General features: G+C 45.0%; 1 protein-coding gene across 1 annotated transcript in view; it reads left to right on the top strand.

Moving 5' to 3' along the window:
* Positions 1-17,276, top strand: part of egln1a (egl-9 family hypoxia-inducible factor 1a) — a 171,273-nt gene that overhangs the window by 111,189 nt on the left and 42,808 nt on the right. Inside the window, exon 3 of the mRNA XM_070884671.1 lies at positions 16,650-16,786. Coding sequence (XP_070740772.1) covers positions 16,650-16,786 — 137 coding nt within the window. The remainder of the gene's footprint in view (positions 1-16,649; positions 16,787-17,276) is intronic.

The raw sequence follows: 17,276 nt of genomic DNA, 5'->3' as shown, positions 1-17,276 counted from the left end.
AAACAAAGACCTTCTGTCAATGTTTCAGGTTAATAACATGATTTAATAAGACCTTGAGGTTTTTCTGCAAGCTGTGGGTTTTGTTTCAATATGTGTTAGTGTTGTAACATTTTGCAGTCTCGAGTCTGAGATGTCATGGCTATTCCTCCATGAATTGTTTGTTAGCTTATACTTTCCCCATACAATTCCCACGTTCTCAACTTCAATGTCTCTATATATTTTTAAACATTCACACTCTGACCCCTTTTATATCCGGAAGGTTGTTTGTGTCCTCCTTAGTGAATACCGGACAGAGTATAAATTAAGAATTAATGGTGGCTTATAAGAAAAGTACAGCAATAATTGTGGGCGATTTTAATCTTCACATTGATTAGATAAATCAAATTGACAAAAGTAGCCTTGAGGAAGAGTTCACAGAGTGTATTTGGGATGGTTTCTTAGAACAATACATTGTGGAACCAACCAGGGAGCAGAATATTTTAAATCTGTTAATGTTGTAATGAGACTGGATTAATTCATGATCTCATCGTAAAGGATCCTCTTGGGAAGAGTGATCATAGCATGGTAGAATTCAATTTCAGTTTGATGGTGAGAAAGGTAGGTCTCAAACTAGTATCCTAAACTTAAATAAAGGCAATTACAAAGGTATGAAGGCAGAGTTCGCTAAAGTGGACTGAGAATAGATTAAAGGGTAAGACGGTAGATAAACAGTGGCAAACATTTAACGAGATATTTCATAACTCTCAGCAAAGATATATTCCAGTGAGAAAGAAAGACTAAGAGAAGGATGAACCATCCGTGGCTAACTAAGAAAGTAAAGGATGGTATCAAATTGAAAACAGAGGCATACAATGTTGTGAAGAATAGTGGAAGACCAGAGGATTGGGAAATTTTTTTAAACCAGCAAACAATGACTAAAAAAATGATAGAGAGAAGATAGTTTATAAGAGTAATCTAGCAAGAAATATAAAAAGACAGTGAGAGCTTCTACAGGTATATAAAAAGGAAGAGATTAGCTAAAGTAAACGTTGGTCTCTTAGAGGATGAGACTGGGGAATTAATAACAGAGAAATAGTAGAGACTTTGAACAAATATTTTGTATTGGTCTTCACGGCAGCAAACACTATCAATTTTTGGGATGCTTTTAATCAAGGGGCTATTGGGAGGAGGGAACTTGAAACAATCACTATCACTGGAGAAAAAGTACCAGGCAAACTAATGGGACTAAAGGTGGACAAGTCCCCTGGACCTCATGGCCTGCATCCAAGGATCTTAAAAGAAGTGGCTGCAGAGATAGTGGATTGGTTGTAATCTACCAAAATTCCATGGATTCTGGAGAGGTCTCAGCAGATTGGAAAACCACAAATATAACGCCCCTATTTAAGAAAGGAGGCAGACAAAAAGGAAAATACAGACCAGTGAGCCTAACATCTGTCATTGGGAAAATACTGGAGTCCATTATTAAAGAAGTAGTCGCAGGACATCTAGAAAATCATAATATAGTCCAGCAAAGTCAGCATGGTTTTTTGAAAGGGAAATCATATTTGAATAATTTGCTGGAGTTCTTTGAGGATGCAATGAGCAGGGTGGATAAGGGGGAACCAGTAGATGTCGAGTATGTGGATTTCGAGAAGGCATTCGATAAGGTGCCACACAAAAGGTTACTGCACAAGATAAGGGCTCACGGGGTTGGGGGTAATATATTAGCATGGATAGAGGATTGGCTAAGTAACAGAAAACAGAGTGTCGGGATAAATGGGTAATTTTCAGGTTTGCAAACTGTAACTAGTGGGGTGCCACATGGATCAGTGCTGGGGCCTCAACTATTTACAATCTATATTAATGACCTGTATGAAGGGACCGAGTGTAATGCAGCCAAATTTTCTGCTGATACAAAGATATGTGGGAAAGCAAGTTGTGAGGAGGACGCAAAGATTCTGCAAAGGATATAGATATAATAGGCAAAAATTTGGCAGAGTATAATGTGGGAAAATATAAGGTTATCCACTTTGGTAGGAAAAATAAAAAAGCAAATTATTATTTAAATGGGGAGAGATTACAAAATGCTGCAGTGCAGAGGGATCTGGGGGTTCTTGTACATGAAACACAAAAAGGTACAGCAAGTAATTAGGAAGGCAAATGGAATGTTGGCCTTTATTGTAAGAGGGATGGAGTATTAAAGTAGGGAAGTGCTGCTACAACTGTAGAGACCACACCTGGAATACTGCATACAGTTTTGGTCTCCTTATTTAAGGAAGGATATACTTGCAATGGAGGCAGTTCAGAGAAGGTTCATGAGGCTGATTCCTGAGATGATAGGATTGTCTTACGAAGAAAGGTTGAGCAGGTTGAGCCTATGCTCATTGGAGTTTAGAAGAATGAGAGTTGATCTTATTGAAATCTATAAAATTCTGAGAGGGCTTGACAGGATAGATGCACAGATTATGTTTCCCCTCATGAGGGAATCTAGAACTAAGGGGCATAGTTTCGGAATAAGAGGTCGCCCATTTAAAACGGAAATGAGGAGAAATTTCTTATCAGAGGGTCGTGAATCTTTGGAATTCTCTACCCCAGAGAGCTGTGGAGGCTGGGTCATTGAATATATTTAAGGTGGAGATAGACAGATTTTTGAACGATAAGGGAGTCAAGGGTTATGGGAGCGGGCAGGGAAGTGGAGTTGAAGCCAAGATCAGATCAGCCATGATCTTATTGAATGGCGGAGCAGGCTCGAGGGACCAAATGGCCTACCCCTGCTTCTATTTCTTATGTCCTTAGGAGGACATAGCTAATTAGTGGACAGAGCACATGGGTTATAAATATGAAATAGCACATTTTGCAGAAAACAATACTAAGAGTAGAGGTACAGCAAGTAATTAGGAAGGCAAATGGAAGGTTGGCCTTTATTATAAGGGGTATGGAGTATAAAAGTGGAGGCGCAGATGCATAGATCTTTAACGGTGGGAGTACAGATATAAAGGACCACACAAAGGGCTCAATTTTCCCCAAGCTTGTTTTCTGCCAGAGTTACGCCGTGTTTTCTAGGCCAGAACTGTGCCAGAAATATTTTGCCAAACTTGCCCCGATGTATAATTCGAATTTGGCGCCGCGCAGCGTGTCCAGTCTCCTCGGGAGCCTGCTGTCTGCGCCAAAAAAAATACTGCACATTCTGCGCATGCGCGGGAAAAAAAGATTTGTTTTTGACATTCCATGCTCAGTACAGCTCGGATTTGGCAATCGGACATTTTTCAAGAGCCAGTTGTGTGTGTGAGAGGAATGCTGTGTGAGAGCATTGGAAAAATCATAGCTAGAGCAATGCAAGATGCAACGCCAACCAAGGACCAAGAATTTCTTGCTGGAGAAAATGAAGGCACTAGTTACTGTGATTGAGAACAGCTGGATGCTAGCAGAGGTCACATAAAAGTTCCACCAAAAGAAATGAAGAAACGCTGGAACCAACTTGCAGAAGATTACTGCGCAATGGTGAACACCACGAGATCTGGAAGCCAGTGTAAAAAGAAATGGCAGGACCTTGGTCAAGTAGTTAATGTAAGTAATATTTTCATTTATTCAATGCAATTGTAAATGTGACCAGATGTATATGTCCCACCCAGCAGAAAGACACCCTCTCTAAAAAGTTGCATTTTCATCTTTGCAGAGGAAAGTGGCACACAACAAAAGAGAAAGAACTCGAACAGGAGGAGGCCTGGCAAATCTGCACCCACTGACACCCTTGGAAGAGAGGGTCGCTGCTTTGATGGGTCCTGCCTGGAGAAAAACAATCAATACTGCACAAGCTAGGGCCATACTCGAGGGAAATTCATCGTGGCACTTCAAATCATCCTGCTGCCTGGCCTGCGATGTGTGAGCCTACTCATGCCACCCATCCTGCCCCCTCCTCTGCTACTAACCATTTGTCTGTTCTGTTATATTTTGCAGAACTGGAGGCCAAGAAGAAGATTCAGACGAGGATGAGCCTGACAAGGAGAATATCTTACAATCCAACCCTCCAGGCCAAGAACATGGGGGGGGGGTGGGGAAAGGGGAGTGGGATGCAGCGAGGCACACCCAGGGCCCCACCGTCCGAGGCTGCGGGTCCCAGTGGGATGCAGCGAGCCACACCCAGGGTGAGGAGGGGAAGGAGAGCTCGACCACACTCTCCTGAGATGCAGGATGCAACACATGTGGTTCAGATGATGTCATTGAGTGCGGAGAGCATTGACCTTACCCGATCACTTCTGGACACCATCAGTGGGGTGAGTGATGAGGTAGCACTGTCGGGAGAAGTAACAACACTTGCCGGGACCATCAATGAGGGAATAGTGGCCATGAAGGAGGGAATGTCAGAGGTAGTGCAAACCATGTCACTGGCCACGACACTGGCATTGAGTGAGGGAATGTCAGAGGTAGTACTGGCCATTAGGGAGGGATTGTTGCAGTCCGCTGAGACACTGTCAGGGTGCATGAGGGGGCGGCATGTGTGAGTTAGCTGCTGCAATAAGGGAACACGCCCAGACCTTGCAATGCCACTCCCACTGCAATCCCCACACCAACCTCTGAAGAGGCCCAAGCCGGGCCCTCCAAATTGCAGCTTGACGCCCCTCACCCTCGAGGTGCACAGTACCCGAAATGTTAGAAGGAATAAACTTGGTATCAAGCCGAAAAACACTGCGTCACCGTCTGCAGGCAGGGGTGGTGGAGAGTCCTAGACCAAGTGCAGCTGGCAGTCTTACACTAAGGGGGATGAGAGATAGGTGCAGCCTTTCTTTGCTGCTGCTGTTATTATTGTTACTGTTGTAACTGTTCTCAAATTAAAAGTTTTTTGTAAGTTATGTAAATTTACAAGTTTATAAGTGATCCTAAAGTTTTTAAGTCATATTAAAGTAAAGTTTGATGCAAGAATTTTATTAAAGTTAAATTAAGTACATTGTAAACTTTTGAATAAAATATATTTTACATTAAAACTGAATTATGTTCCATTAACACAACACAACATTGCGGAACAGCTCCAAACAATAATAATGTCCATGCAGAATCGTTGTGGCTGAGCCCTCAGGCATCACTAAAGCATTCACAGATGAACTGCTGGCGCAAGGCTCGAGCAATCATTAAAGTGGCACAATGGCCCGTCTTCCTCCACCATCGTGCTCTGGCCTCAGGCACTTGTATAGCTTCCTCATTCTTGTTGTCATCCTCCTCCTGCTCGTCATCTGCATCTTCCACATCATTATCATCAGCCACTCTCACCACAGGTGGGTCTTCCACTACCAGATGTGGCTGCCTCATGATGGCTAAGTTATGCAGCATGCAGAACACAACAGTGAACTGACCGACAATCTCAGAGAAGTAGAGCAAGTAGCCTCCGGAATGATCAAGGCATCGGAAACGCTGTTTCAATAAGCCAATGGTCCTCTCGATGCTGCTTGTCAAAATGTGCGACATGTTGTATTGATGGTTAGCTTCGATCCGGGTTACACGTAGGGGCGTCATGAGCCAGATGGCGAGGCCGTACCCTTTATCTCCCAGTAGCTAGCTCTGCCCTTCTGGCTGCTACTGCTGCTGAAACATGGCGATAAAACGCTCTCGCATAGGATGAACGTATCATGGGTGCTGCCAGGGTATCTTGCATCGGCTGACATGATGCGATGCATGTCATCACACACGAGCTGCACATTAATGGAGTGGAAGCCTTTTCTATTCCTGTACATCTCGGAATCCTGCAAAAGTGCTCACAAGGCGATGTGGGTACAATCAATGCAGCCCTGTACCTTTGGGAAGCCAGCAATCCTTGCGAACCCCACAGCCCTGTCATGGATTGCTTGGGCGGTCATGGTAAACTTGATGATGTCATTCCTCTCCGCATGCAGTGCAGCCGTGACCTGGCGAATGAATGCTGAGAGATGGCGCACATATCTCCAGTTGTAGCTTGAAACGATCCGGAGGCATAGAATGAAAGTGCAGCTGTAACCTTCACTTCAACTGACAAAGCAGTCCTCCTGACGCTTCTCGGCTGCAGGTCTGCTTTCACCAACTCACAGATCTCAAGGACAACTTCTTTGCGGAAACGTAGCCTTCTTACACAGTCTGCATCACTCGGGTGCAGGTACGATATACCCGAGGTGGGTAAGGCCTCCTGCCCAGCACCCTACGGCTCTGATGTTCCTGATGCGATGAGCTCTAATCAATTGTCTCCTACGTTGCACCATGATGCAGAAGGCTCACACAAGGTTTGCCATTGTCAGTATTGCCCCCATACTTAAAGTTAAACTTTCAAATCAGCTCAAAACGGCAGGAAAACAGGCAGCACAGGTTCGCGGTTCTCTCCCCAAGGTCTGTAAGGATGGTCCACACACAGGTTTTGTGACCTCTCCTCTCTCTCCCTCCGCACCCCCTACCCCCCCTCCCCCGAGTCTTGTTCCCTCTCTCTCCCTCCCCCTCCCCGGGCTACGAGCCGTAAGATCGACTGTGTCTCTCCCTCCCAGGGCTACAAGCCATAAGATCGGCTATCTCTCTCCCTCCCCGGGCTACACGCCATAAGATCGGCTATCTCTCCTCTCCTCTCTTTCCCCTTGCCCCCTGTCCCACCCCACCACCCCCCCCCCACGGCTTGTTTTGTAGCTGAACGCCGAGCCGCTGTGTCCAGACACGAGGCCGATTCTGCCGGCCAAACCTACAACCCTCCAGGCCGCCTTCAAGATGTTCGGTGGTGGCATGTGAGTGAGTTTTAAAAAATGAGAAAACTTGTGAAATCCAACAAATTTACACCTACGTTGACAGGTTTAAAAAAAAGTTGAACTTTATTATTGATTTTGAGTGTTCTTGACTCCCTCCAAAATCTTCTTTTCAGCGCAGATTTGTGAATGCGCTGGTTTCTTAACTCACCAGAAGGTTTTTTGAGAGTGGCCAGATACACCAACGTAATGGAGAAAAATGTTGGCCAAACTGCGAACAATTATAAAAAAACAGCGCAGACATGAGGGAACGCCCTCTGAGGTGAAAAAAAAATTGGCCTAGAAAAATCGTAACTAAGTCCATTACACCGGCGCAGATCGCAGGGGGAAAGTTTGAAGAAAAAAATACGCCGAAAATTTAACTCAATACGCCAAAAAAAGCAGCCTGCTCAAAATAACGGTGCAAATCACTGGGGAAAATTGAGCCCAAAGTCGTATGCGAGTCTGGGTGGTTTAGTGGGGCAAAGGGATCTCTGAGTACAAATACACAAATCACTAAAAGTAGCAATACAGGCCATAAAAAAAAGCAAAGCAGGCACTCGGGTTTATTTGTAGAGGAATATAACTGAAAAGTAATGAAGTTATGCTAAACTTGTATTGAATTCTGGTCGCCATAGTATAAAAAGGACATAGAGGCACTGGAGAGGGTGCAGAGAAGATTTACAAGGATGATACCAGAATTGTGAGGGTATACCTATCAGGAAAGGATGAACAGGCTGGGTCTCTTTTCGCTTGAAAAGAGATGGTTGAGGGTGACATAATAAAGGTCTTTAAAATTATGAAGGGTTTTGACAGAGTGGATGCAGAGAGAGTATTTCCACTTGTGGGAAAGAGCATAACTAGAGGCCATCAATATAAGATAGTCATCAAGAAATCAAGTCGGGAATTCAGGAGAAACTTCTTTACCCAAAGAGAGGTGAGAATGTGGAACTCCCTACCACAGGGAGTAGTTGAGGCAAATAGTATAGATGCATTTAAGGGTAGACTAGACAAGCATATGAGGGAGAAGGGAATCGAGGATTATGCTGATAGACTTAGATGAGGAAAGATGGAAGGAGGCTCGAGTGGTGGCCTGTTTCTGTGCCATATATCCCATGTCATCCTATGTAAATACAATGAAGGATTTTATGTATGGGGGCATAAAAGCAAGAAAATGTTAAATTTGTACACAGCATTAGTTCGGCCATAGTTTGAGTATTGCATGAAGTCCTGGGTTCCCCATTATGGGAAGGATAATTGGAACAAATGAAAGGTTATATGGGTAGGAAGAAAGGCTGTTGAGTTACTGGTGCTTTAAATTGAGTATCGGCGTCTTTCTGTTTCTAGGTTGTGAATTTGGTTGACCTTGTAGAAGCGTGGATTTACCTATGAATAAAATGATGCGCATAAGCAAAATACTAAACACAGCAGCCCAAAAATTGCTGTCAAAATAATGGCAAGGCTAATGGCGCTTGCCGTTAATTATTTGCAAGTGCTACAGAAACTTCAGGTGAGGCCGGATGCATGATTAAACGTGGAAATTAGGAAGGTTACTGCATAAGATAAAAGTTCATGGGGTTGGGGGTAATATATTAGCATGGATAGAGGATTGGCTAACAAACAGAAAACAGAGAGTAGGGATAAATGGTTCATTCTCGGGTTGGCAATCAGTAACCAGTGGTGTACCGCAGAGATCAGTGCTGTTTACAACTATTTACAATCTATATTAACGACTTGGAAGAAGGGACTGAGTGTAACGTAGCCAAGTTTGCTGACGATACAAAGATGGGAGGAAAAGCAATGTGTGAGGAGGACACAAAAAACCTGCAAAAGGACATAGACAGGCTAAGTGAGTGGGCAAAAATTTGGCAGATGGAGTATAATGTTGGAAAGTTTGAGGTCATGGCCGAAAAATCAAAGAGCATGTTCTTATTTAAATGGAGAAAAATTGCAAAGTGCTGCAGTACAGCGGGACCTGGGGGTACTTGTGCATGAAACACAAAAGGTTAGTATGCAGGTACAGCAAATGATCAGGAAAGCCAATGGAATCTTGTCCTTTATTGCAAAGGGGATGGAGTATAACAGCAGGGAAGTCTTGCTACAGTTGTGCAGGGTATTGGTGAGGCCACACCTGGAATACTGCGTGCAGTTTTTGTAAAGTCCTGACCCTGCAGTACAGAGTTACACGAGGCACCTGCTGAAGTCAAGGTCACTCTGGACCTGCACCTTTATTTCACAGCTCTCGAGTGCCGCACTTGCCTGAGACCTGCCTTTATATACCTGTGTGGAACAGGTAAGCAGTGTCTCCTGCAAGTGCACCCCTGGTGGTAAAGTATGCTTGTGGTTACAGGTCATATCTAGTTACAGTCATGTATAGCATGGTAAGATACAGTTATATACAGTAGTTTGAGGTACATGACAATTTTGGTTTCCGTATTTAAGAAAGGATATACTTGCTTTGGAGGCAGTTCAGAGAAGGTTCACTAGGTCGATTCCGGAGATGAGGGGGTTGACTTATGAGGAAAGGTTGAGTAGGTTGGAGCTCTATTCATTGGAATTCAGAAGAATGAGAGGTGATCTTATCGAAAAGTATAAGATGATGAGGGGGCTTGACAAGGTGGATGCCGAGGGGATGTTTCCACTGATAGGGGAGACTAGAACTAGAGGGCAAAATCTTAGAATAAGGGGCCGCCCATTTAAAACTGAGATGAGGAGGACTTTCTTCTCTCAGAAGGTTGTGGATCTGTGGAATTCGCTGCCTCAGAGAGCATACTTTACCACCAGGGGTGCACTTGCATGAGACACTGCATACCTTTTCCACACAGGTATATAAAGGCAGGGAGCTGTGGAAGCTGGGATATTGAATAAATTTAAGATAGAAATAGACAGTTTCTTAAACGATAAGGGAATAAGGGGTTATTGGGAGCTGGAGGGGAAGTGGACCTGAGTCCATGATCGGATCAGTCATCGTTTTAAAAGGCCGTATGGCTTACTCCTGCTCCTATTCCTTATGTTCTTATGTTAAGTTGCTGTCGGAGCTGCGGCGCTTTGTTGTTGGCTTTGCAAGAATGGCATCTCGCTGTCTGCCTCCCCATTCACATGCATTGAGTGGCATGAGGTTCCTGTACTTGGATGGTAGATATAAAGTAAACTCGCTACAAGAAGTTAGGACAAGCTATTTCAATTCTAAGTACCCTTTTATTACAACAACAACTTGTATTTATATAATGCCTTTAACATTGTAAAACATCCCAAGGCACAACACAGAAGCATTGTACAGGTTGAATGTCCAAAATCCGGAGTTCCAAAATTTGGAATGTTCCAGATTCTGGACATCGGGCCGATCCGTGGTGGGGTCATCCGAAATCCAGACTCCCTCGGCTCGGCCCGACCTCCCACCGGTCTTGGGTCGGCCGGCCTCCCCCGGCCGCTCGATTTCCCCCAACCTCCCCCCAACCTTGGCTCGGCCCGACCTCCCCCCGCCAGCCTCTGCCTGGCCCGACCTCCCGCCGGCCTCGGTCCCCGACCTCCCGCCGGTCTCGGGCCCCCAGCCTCTGCCTAGCCCGACCTCCCGCCGGCCTCGGCCCCCCCGACCTCCCCCCAGCCTCGGCCCCCCCGGCCTCGGCCTGGCCCGACCGCCCCCCCCCCCCCCCCCACCACGGCCTGACCCCTCCTCCGGCCTCAGCCTCCCACCCCTTGCCTCAGCTCGGCCCAGCATCCGCCCGGCTCGATCTCCCCACCGGCCTCGGCTCGGCCCGACCTTCCCTCCCCTCCCCTATTTACCTCGGCCTAGGCAAAGCCGTTCCAAAATCCGGAAATACCCGGAATCCAGAACAGCCTCTGTCCCGAGGTTTCTGGATTTTGGACGTCATAAACCTGAAAAAAACAAAATCTGAACCGAGCCATGCAAAAAGATTATAGGGCAGATGAGAGAGAGGTTTTAAGAAGTGTCTTCAAGGAGTAAAGAGAGGTGGAGAGATTTAGGGAAGGAATTCTAGACTTTAGGACCTTGGCACTGAAGGCACAGCCACCAATGGTTGAGCGACTAAAATCAGGGATTCTCAAAAATCCAGCATAAAAGGAGTGCCGATATCGCTGAAGGTTGTAGGGCTGGGGAAGATTACGGAGATGGGAAGGTGTGAGGCCATGGAGGGATTTAAAAGCAGCGATGAGAATTTTAAAATCGAGGCTTGCTTAATTGGAAGCCAGTGCAGGCAGGTAGGAAATGGGCTGCAGAATTTTGGATGACCAAAACTTTACAGAGAGTATAATGTAGGAGGCTAGGTGGGAGTGCATTGGAATAGTCACGTATAGAGGCAACAAAGGCATGGATGAGAGTTTCAGCAGCAGCAGATGAGCTGAGGCAGGAGAGGAGTCGCTGGTGATATTAGAGATGGAAGTAGATGGTCTTGGTGATGGCACGGATATGTGGGCAGAAGCTCATTTCAGAATCAAAAATGACATCAAGGTTGAAAACAGACAAGATAGGGAGAACGATGGAGTCGGTGGCTAGGAACGTAGTTTGTGGCAAGTACTGAAGACAATGGCTTCGATCTTTCCAATATTGGTTTGGAGGAAATTTCTGCTGTTCCAATACTGGATGTTTGGCAATTTTTAGAGACAGTGGAGGGGTCGAAAGAAGTGGTGAGTGAGGTAGAACTGGGTGTTGTTAGCATACATGTGGAAACTGAGAGGCAGCATATACGTGAGAAATAGGAGGGGGCCATGGGTAGGTCCTTGGGGGATACCAGAGGTGACGATGAGGGAGTGGGATGATTCTCTGGCAACGATTGGATAGATAAGAATGAGTGCAGTCCCTCCCAGCTGGATGATGGTGGAGAGGTGTTGGAGGAGGATGGAGAGGCAGAAAGCGTTAGAGGAGGATGGAGATAAGTGCCGTTTCGGTACTGTGGCAGGGGCGGAAATCTGATTGGAGGGATTCACACATGGAGTTCTGGGAACGATGAGCATGGATTCGGGAGACAACAATACGTCCAAAGACTTTGGAGAAGTAAGTGAGGTTGGAGTTGAGGCGGTAGTTTGCAAGGACGGATAGGTCAAGGGTTTTTTTTTTAGAGGGGTGATCGGCAGATTTGAAGGAGAGGGGGACAGTACCTGAGGAGAGAGAACCATTAACAATATCGGCTGACATGGGAGCCAGAAAAGAAGTTGGATTAGCAGTTTAATGGGAATAGGGTCGAGGGAGCAGGAAGTGGGTCTCATGGACAAGATGAGCTTGGCGAGGTCATGAGGGGAGATCGGAGAAAAACTGGAGAAAAATGCGAGTTCATGGCTAGAGCGGGGGTTACATTAGAGGAAGTTTGGCCTGGTGGGCTAAGAGAAGGGAGGGAAGTGGCAGAGGCAGTTGATCGGATGGTATCAATCTTAGTTACAAAGAAGTCCATGAGCTCTTTGCTCTTATTGTTGGAGGAGTCAGGGGAGAGCAGTTTAACAAGACGGTTTGCAGTAGAGAAAAGAAGCCGGGGTTTATCTTTGTATTCTAGGATGATCCTGGAATAGCGAGCAATTTTGGCAGACGAGAGCAGGCCTTCATAGTGCTATATGTGGTCCAGCCAGATCTGGCATTGAATGGCTAAACCAGTTGTCCGCCATACTGTTCAAGGCTGTGTCCCTTGGACTTAAGGGAGCAGAGATGAGGGCCACGCCGGGGGTATGGTCAGGGTGAAAGAGTAATGGTTTTAATGGGGATTGGAGCATCAAACGTTATGGTTATGGTGAGGATGTGGTTGAGCAGATCGGTAGCTGCAGAAATGTCAAGGCGAATGGAGGGCCAAAGGCTGGACAATTGGGAACTTGAAAGTGGAGTTGTAAGTGAGTTGGGAGAGTTTTGTTCCAGGGTGGAAGGTATAGCCAGGCGGGGAGGCTTCATTTAGGGGGAATGTGTCATCAACCCTCAGCCAAGTTTCTGTCAAGGCCATGCTGTTGATGCAGTCAACCACAATAAGCTCATGGATGGCAAGGGCCTTGTTCATAAGTAAACTAACATTCTGGAGGGAGATGCGGAGTGGGACGGCGATAGCTGACCCGCTGCCAGAGTCCACAGGGTCAGCACTGGAGGGGTGAGTTGGATGGGAAGGAGATTGGCAAGATTGGGCTGGAAGGTTGGCGAGAGAGTAGGTTGAGGCAGTTGGGGTTGCTGCCAGTAAGGAGGCAGCAACGAGTGCCTCGATGGGCCCTTTGGTGAATGCCAAGAGAGGCACAGAGAGAAGCTGTAGGCTTATCTAATATTGAGTCAAGCCTGGGATGGTGGCAAAAATGTAGGAAGGTAGAAGAGTAATCAAGGTATGTGGTAGGGATTTGTACCCGAGAGGGAAGAACTTAAAGGAGGCATAATGACAGGAGAGCACTGTGAAGAAGGGGTAGAGAGAAAAGCAAACGGTGGGGGGGTGGAGAAAAAGGTGGAAACAGGAGTGATGGGCTCGCATCTAGAGTGCCAGCCAAGATGCGCACGCGAATGGACACGGAAAAACTCAAGTTATATAGGCCTGGTTACATAGCAATTATTAGGATATCCTGGTAGTAACAGGGAATTGAGAGGAGACCAGAGGGAGTCCAGAGTTAAAGTCAGAGATCCCGTGGTGGATTAAGTTGACATAGGGAGGGTGGAGTCGACATGAAGCATTGACAAACTGTTGTCCAAGTTCGGAGATGGGTGTAGCGGGTGAGTGAAATCCAGAAGCTATTTGAAAGTAGAGTCATCATCATCATAGGCTGTCCCTCGGAATCGAGGAAGACTTGCTTCCACTCTTAGAATGAGTCCTTAGGTGGCTGAACAGTCCGATACGAGAGTCACAGTCCCTGCCACAGTCGTTAAGGGTAAGGGAGGGTGGAACAGGTTTGCCGCAACTTCTATCCACTGACTGCGCTTGTTTTCTGCATGCACTCGGTGATAAGACTCAAGGCGCTCAGCACCCTCCCGGATGCACATCCTCTACTTAGGGCGATCTTTGGCCAGGGACTCCCAGGTGTCGGTGGGGATGTTGCACTTTATCAGGGAGGCTTTGAGGGTGTCCTTGTAATGTTTCCTCTGTCCACCTTTGGCTCGTTTGCCATGGAGGAGTTCCGAGTAGAGCGCTTGCTTTGGGAGTCTCGTGTCTGGCATGCAGACAATGTGGCCTACCCAGCGGAGCTGATCAAATGTGGTCAGTGCTTCAATGCTGGGGATGAAGGTAGAGTAACGCTGTGATAAATGTTAATTACTGCCAGTCAATCTCTCTGGCACTAAAAATTAACTATTACAAGCATGGTGTCTTATTCCTTCAGCTTATCTTTTTTCTCTCAATCTAATCTTTCTTCCCTTTCTTTATTTCTCTTTAAATTGAATTCACTATTCCAACTTACACTTCCTTGTTCAGACTGTGCACTGTTAATTTCATAATCCTTCAATCTGATTGGTTAAGGATATACACAGTTGCTTGTCCTGTTCACTCAGACCCCAGATGCCCTGTAGTGGGTGCTGTGCAGTTTCCATCTTGCACTTTCAGCAACTTGCAGGTAAAATATAATGGAAATTAAACAGGCAAGGACTAACCAACAGTGGTTGCCGTTCATTGGTCTGCCACACCAATGTTTGGGCTAACGTTGGCTCAGAATTTGTTGGAATGGCGCATTTGGCTCCAAATTCCGTTACTTAGACCGTTCAGCCTTCAATGGTGAATTTACGACAAATTTGCCGGAGAATTCATTAGAATGCGCCACAGCGAGTGTAGTGGCTATTCGGAAGTGATGCCATTGAGAAATTTATTCCAATTTTGATCATGTGAACAGTGTCACAGTATTCATCCACTTGTTTCATTGGTTTATAAAAGTGCACATTTGACCTGTTTCGTGAAGTCCTCATGCTATGTTAGTCAGGTTATTTATTTTGTTTTCTAAAGTTGTGGAAATATAATTCCTGGATGTAATAAGGGCAGTATGTGTGGCTCCCAGGTTCCTGAGCTGATTACCATTCAAAAGCATTCAATCATTTTCCATTGTTGGTGGGCTAATTCATTTCAAAGTGTGTGTCATGTGTTTTACAGGGGAAATATATAAAAAAAATGTAAGATCTGTAGGATGTATTTAATTCATTTTTCAGATATTGCTGCCTTTAATTTCAGAGCAGCTGCATGATCTTGAATAGTCATCATAGCTCTTTAAATTGATTGAAATTTAAGGAACCAGAGATCAGTGAATGGGTACAAACTTTAAATGTCTTATCAACAATTCAGTTCCATTTCACAGGAAACATTTAAGCCAGCTAGTATGTCCAAAAGCCAATTATTTTTGTATTAGCCAAATAAATTGGCAAAGCTCAGTAAAAAAAAATCATCTACGTTTAAGGAAAAGCGATTTTGGAGCAATAAATCACCGCTCGCCAGGTCACCAGCACTGTTCTGGTTACACCCTCAAAGCCTCCCTGATAAAGTGCAACATCCCCACTGACACCTGGCCAAAGACCGCTCTAAGTAGAGGAAGTGTATCCGGGAGGACGTTGAGCACCTCGAGTCTCGCCGCCAGAGAATGCAGAAATCAAGCGCAGGCAACGGAAAGAGTGCGCAGCAAACCTGTCCCACCCACCCTTTCCCTCGACGACTATCTGCCCCACCCGTGACAGAGACTGTAATTCTCATATTGGACTGTTCAGCCACCTAAGGACTCATTTTAAGAGTGGTGCAAGTCTTCCTCGATTCTGAGGGACTACCTATGATGATGATGGGTTCAGTCTAAGTGGCAGTGGCAATCAAAGCAGCATTAATGCAACAAATTGGGTGTGGGTATTGTGGTGGAGCTATAAAAATGGAATTCTCTGTTTCGACCAGGTGCATGCAAAGTGTCCCAGGAAATTTTACCATGACGCAATTAATGGCCTGTGTCACTCACACCATAATTTCCTGGAAAATTTGACCCGTAGTAATCACATACACCGTAGATGCACCATTTCTACAGCACAGATTTTCGCAAATTCCGGGCCAACATTTCTGTGAAGAATGATAATTGGTCCACAAGGCATTACTAAATACCCTTTTAGAATGCTGTATTTTTGCAGCTGTTTGGAATGAAACAGTTTCTTTAGATGAATCAACTTAGCCTTCTCTTTTCCTTGTATGCAGTCCACAGTCTTGAAATGTATCTTCCAGGATAAGTTGATACACATGAGCTTCCAGTACACACCGAGACTTCTTAGCAGAAGTGGCAACTAACAGCCAGGACTGGAATATTTATTCTGTCTATAATGTATTTTCCTTTGAAACAGTCAAGCAAATAAAATGTTAAATGTTCACAGTGACATAATTACTGGCTTCCCCATATAATAGCTGCTTACTTTAAGAACTGACAATCAGAAATTACATTTTCATTTGATGGAATACTGCATCATTAACATTTTGAATATTCTGTGCCACCATACAAACAATTTATCTTGACTGATTCCTGATCAAAAGAGATTTCCCCTTTCTCACTCGTGTTTTGTATCCAGTAAAGAGAACAGTTTCCATAGCTCTTTGAAACTACAAAGTTTAAAGGGACAGAAATTCTAATTTTTGTCAGGACTGCTCGATAGATCAATGGAGAAAAAACCTTGAATTAATTTAGAAACAATTAAATGCTGTGATTGAAGACTACAGGTTCTTTGTGAATTGATGAGTTCAGACCTTTCCCATTCATATTTGTTATGATCCTGTGATGAATGGAAATATACAATTGTGATTTTGAAATACCCAATTGGGAAGGAATAATTTTTAGTTCCGACTGTTATCCTGAGAAATTTTAGAATTTTTTTCAAACCTGCAACAGTGGAAAATAAACAGATTAAATGCACTGCATTAATATAACCTAGTACAAACTATTCCCTAGTTTAGTGGTGACCTGCTTTATATCTAGGGTTTTAAAGAAAGTGTACTAATGAGGACTGGTAGCTAAAGATTTCCTTTGCTTTGTTAGGTGAATGGAGGTCTTCTTCGAATTTTTCCAGAAGGCAAATTACAGTTTGCTGATATTGAACCAAAGTTTGATAGGCTGCTGTTTTTTTGGTCTGATCGACGCAATCCTCATGAAGTACAACCAGCTTTTGCCACAAGGTAAGTTCTATGAAGTGCTTTTATTGGGATGGGGGCTGAAGTTGTATGATCACCTTCATAGTCATCATTCTCCATTCACCTCAGGAGTAGGCAGTGTACGATGCATCTGTCAGAAGGAAATTGACGTGAACAATGCCCATTTAAGATGTCGCATGCTCAATTCTCCCTAGGAGGCCTTCAGTGTAGTTAGTATTGGCTCACTTGATGGCTGGAATTCCCATAGCCACCTGGGGCATGTCCGTTTAGGCACCAACCTAAATTATGTAGAAATATCTGCTGCATGCTGCAAAATCATCCTGGCTAGACGAGGTGTACTGACTGTTTCAACCATGTTCATCGAAAACCTGTGAATTCCTTCGTAGTCTTGAGCTACAAACTAATTAGAGCAAGTCCTTCTGTAATGAAATCAGAACACTCGCAGCCTCATGTCTCGAGCATCTATGTACAAGCAATGTCCCTGATACAATGGCATCAACTCAATCCTGCATGG

This window comes from Pristiophorus japonicus, chromosome 7 (assembly GCF_044704955.1).
Source record: "Pristiophorus japonicus isolate sPriJap1 chromosome 7, sPriJap1.hap1, whole genome shotgun sequence".
In the NCBI taxonomy this organism is placed as follows: Eukaryota; Metazoa; Chordata; class Chondrichthyes; family Pristiophoridae; genus Pristiophorus; species Pristiophorus japonicus.
The sequence above is the reverse complement of the archived record's forward strand: the minus strand, read 5'-3'. Positions and strand labels throughout refer to the sequence as shown.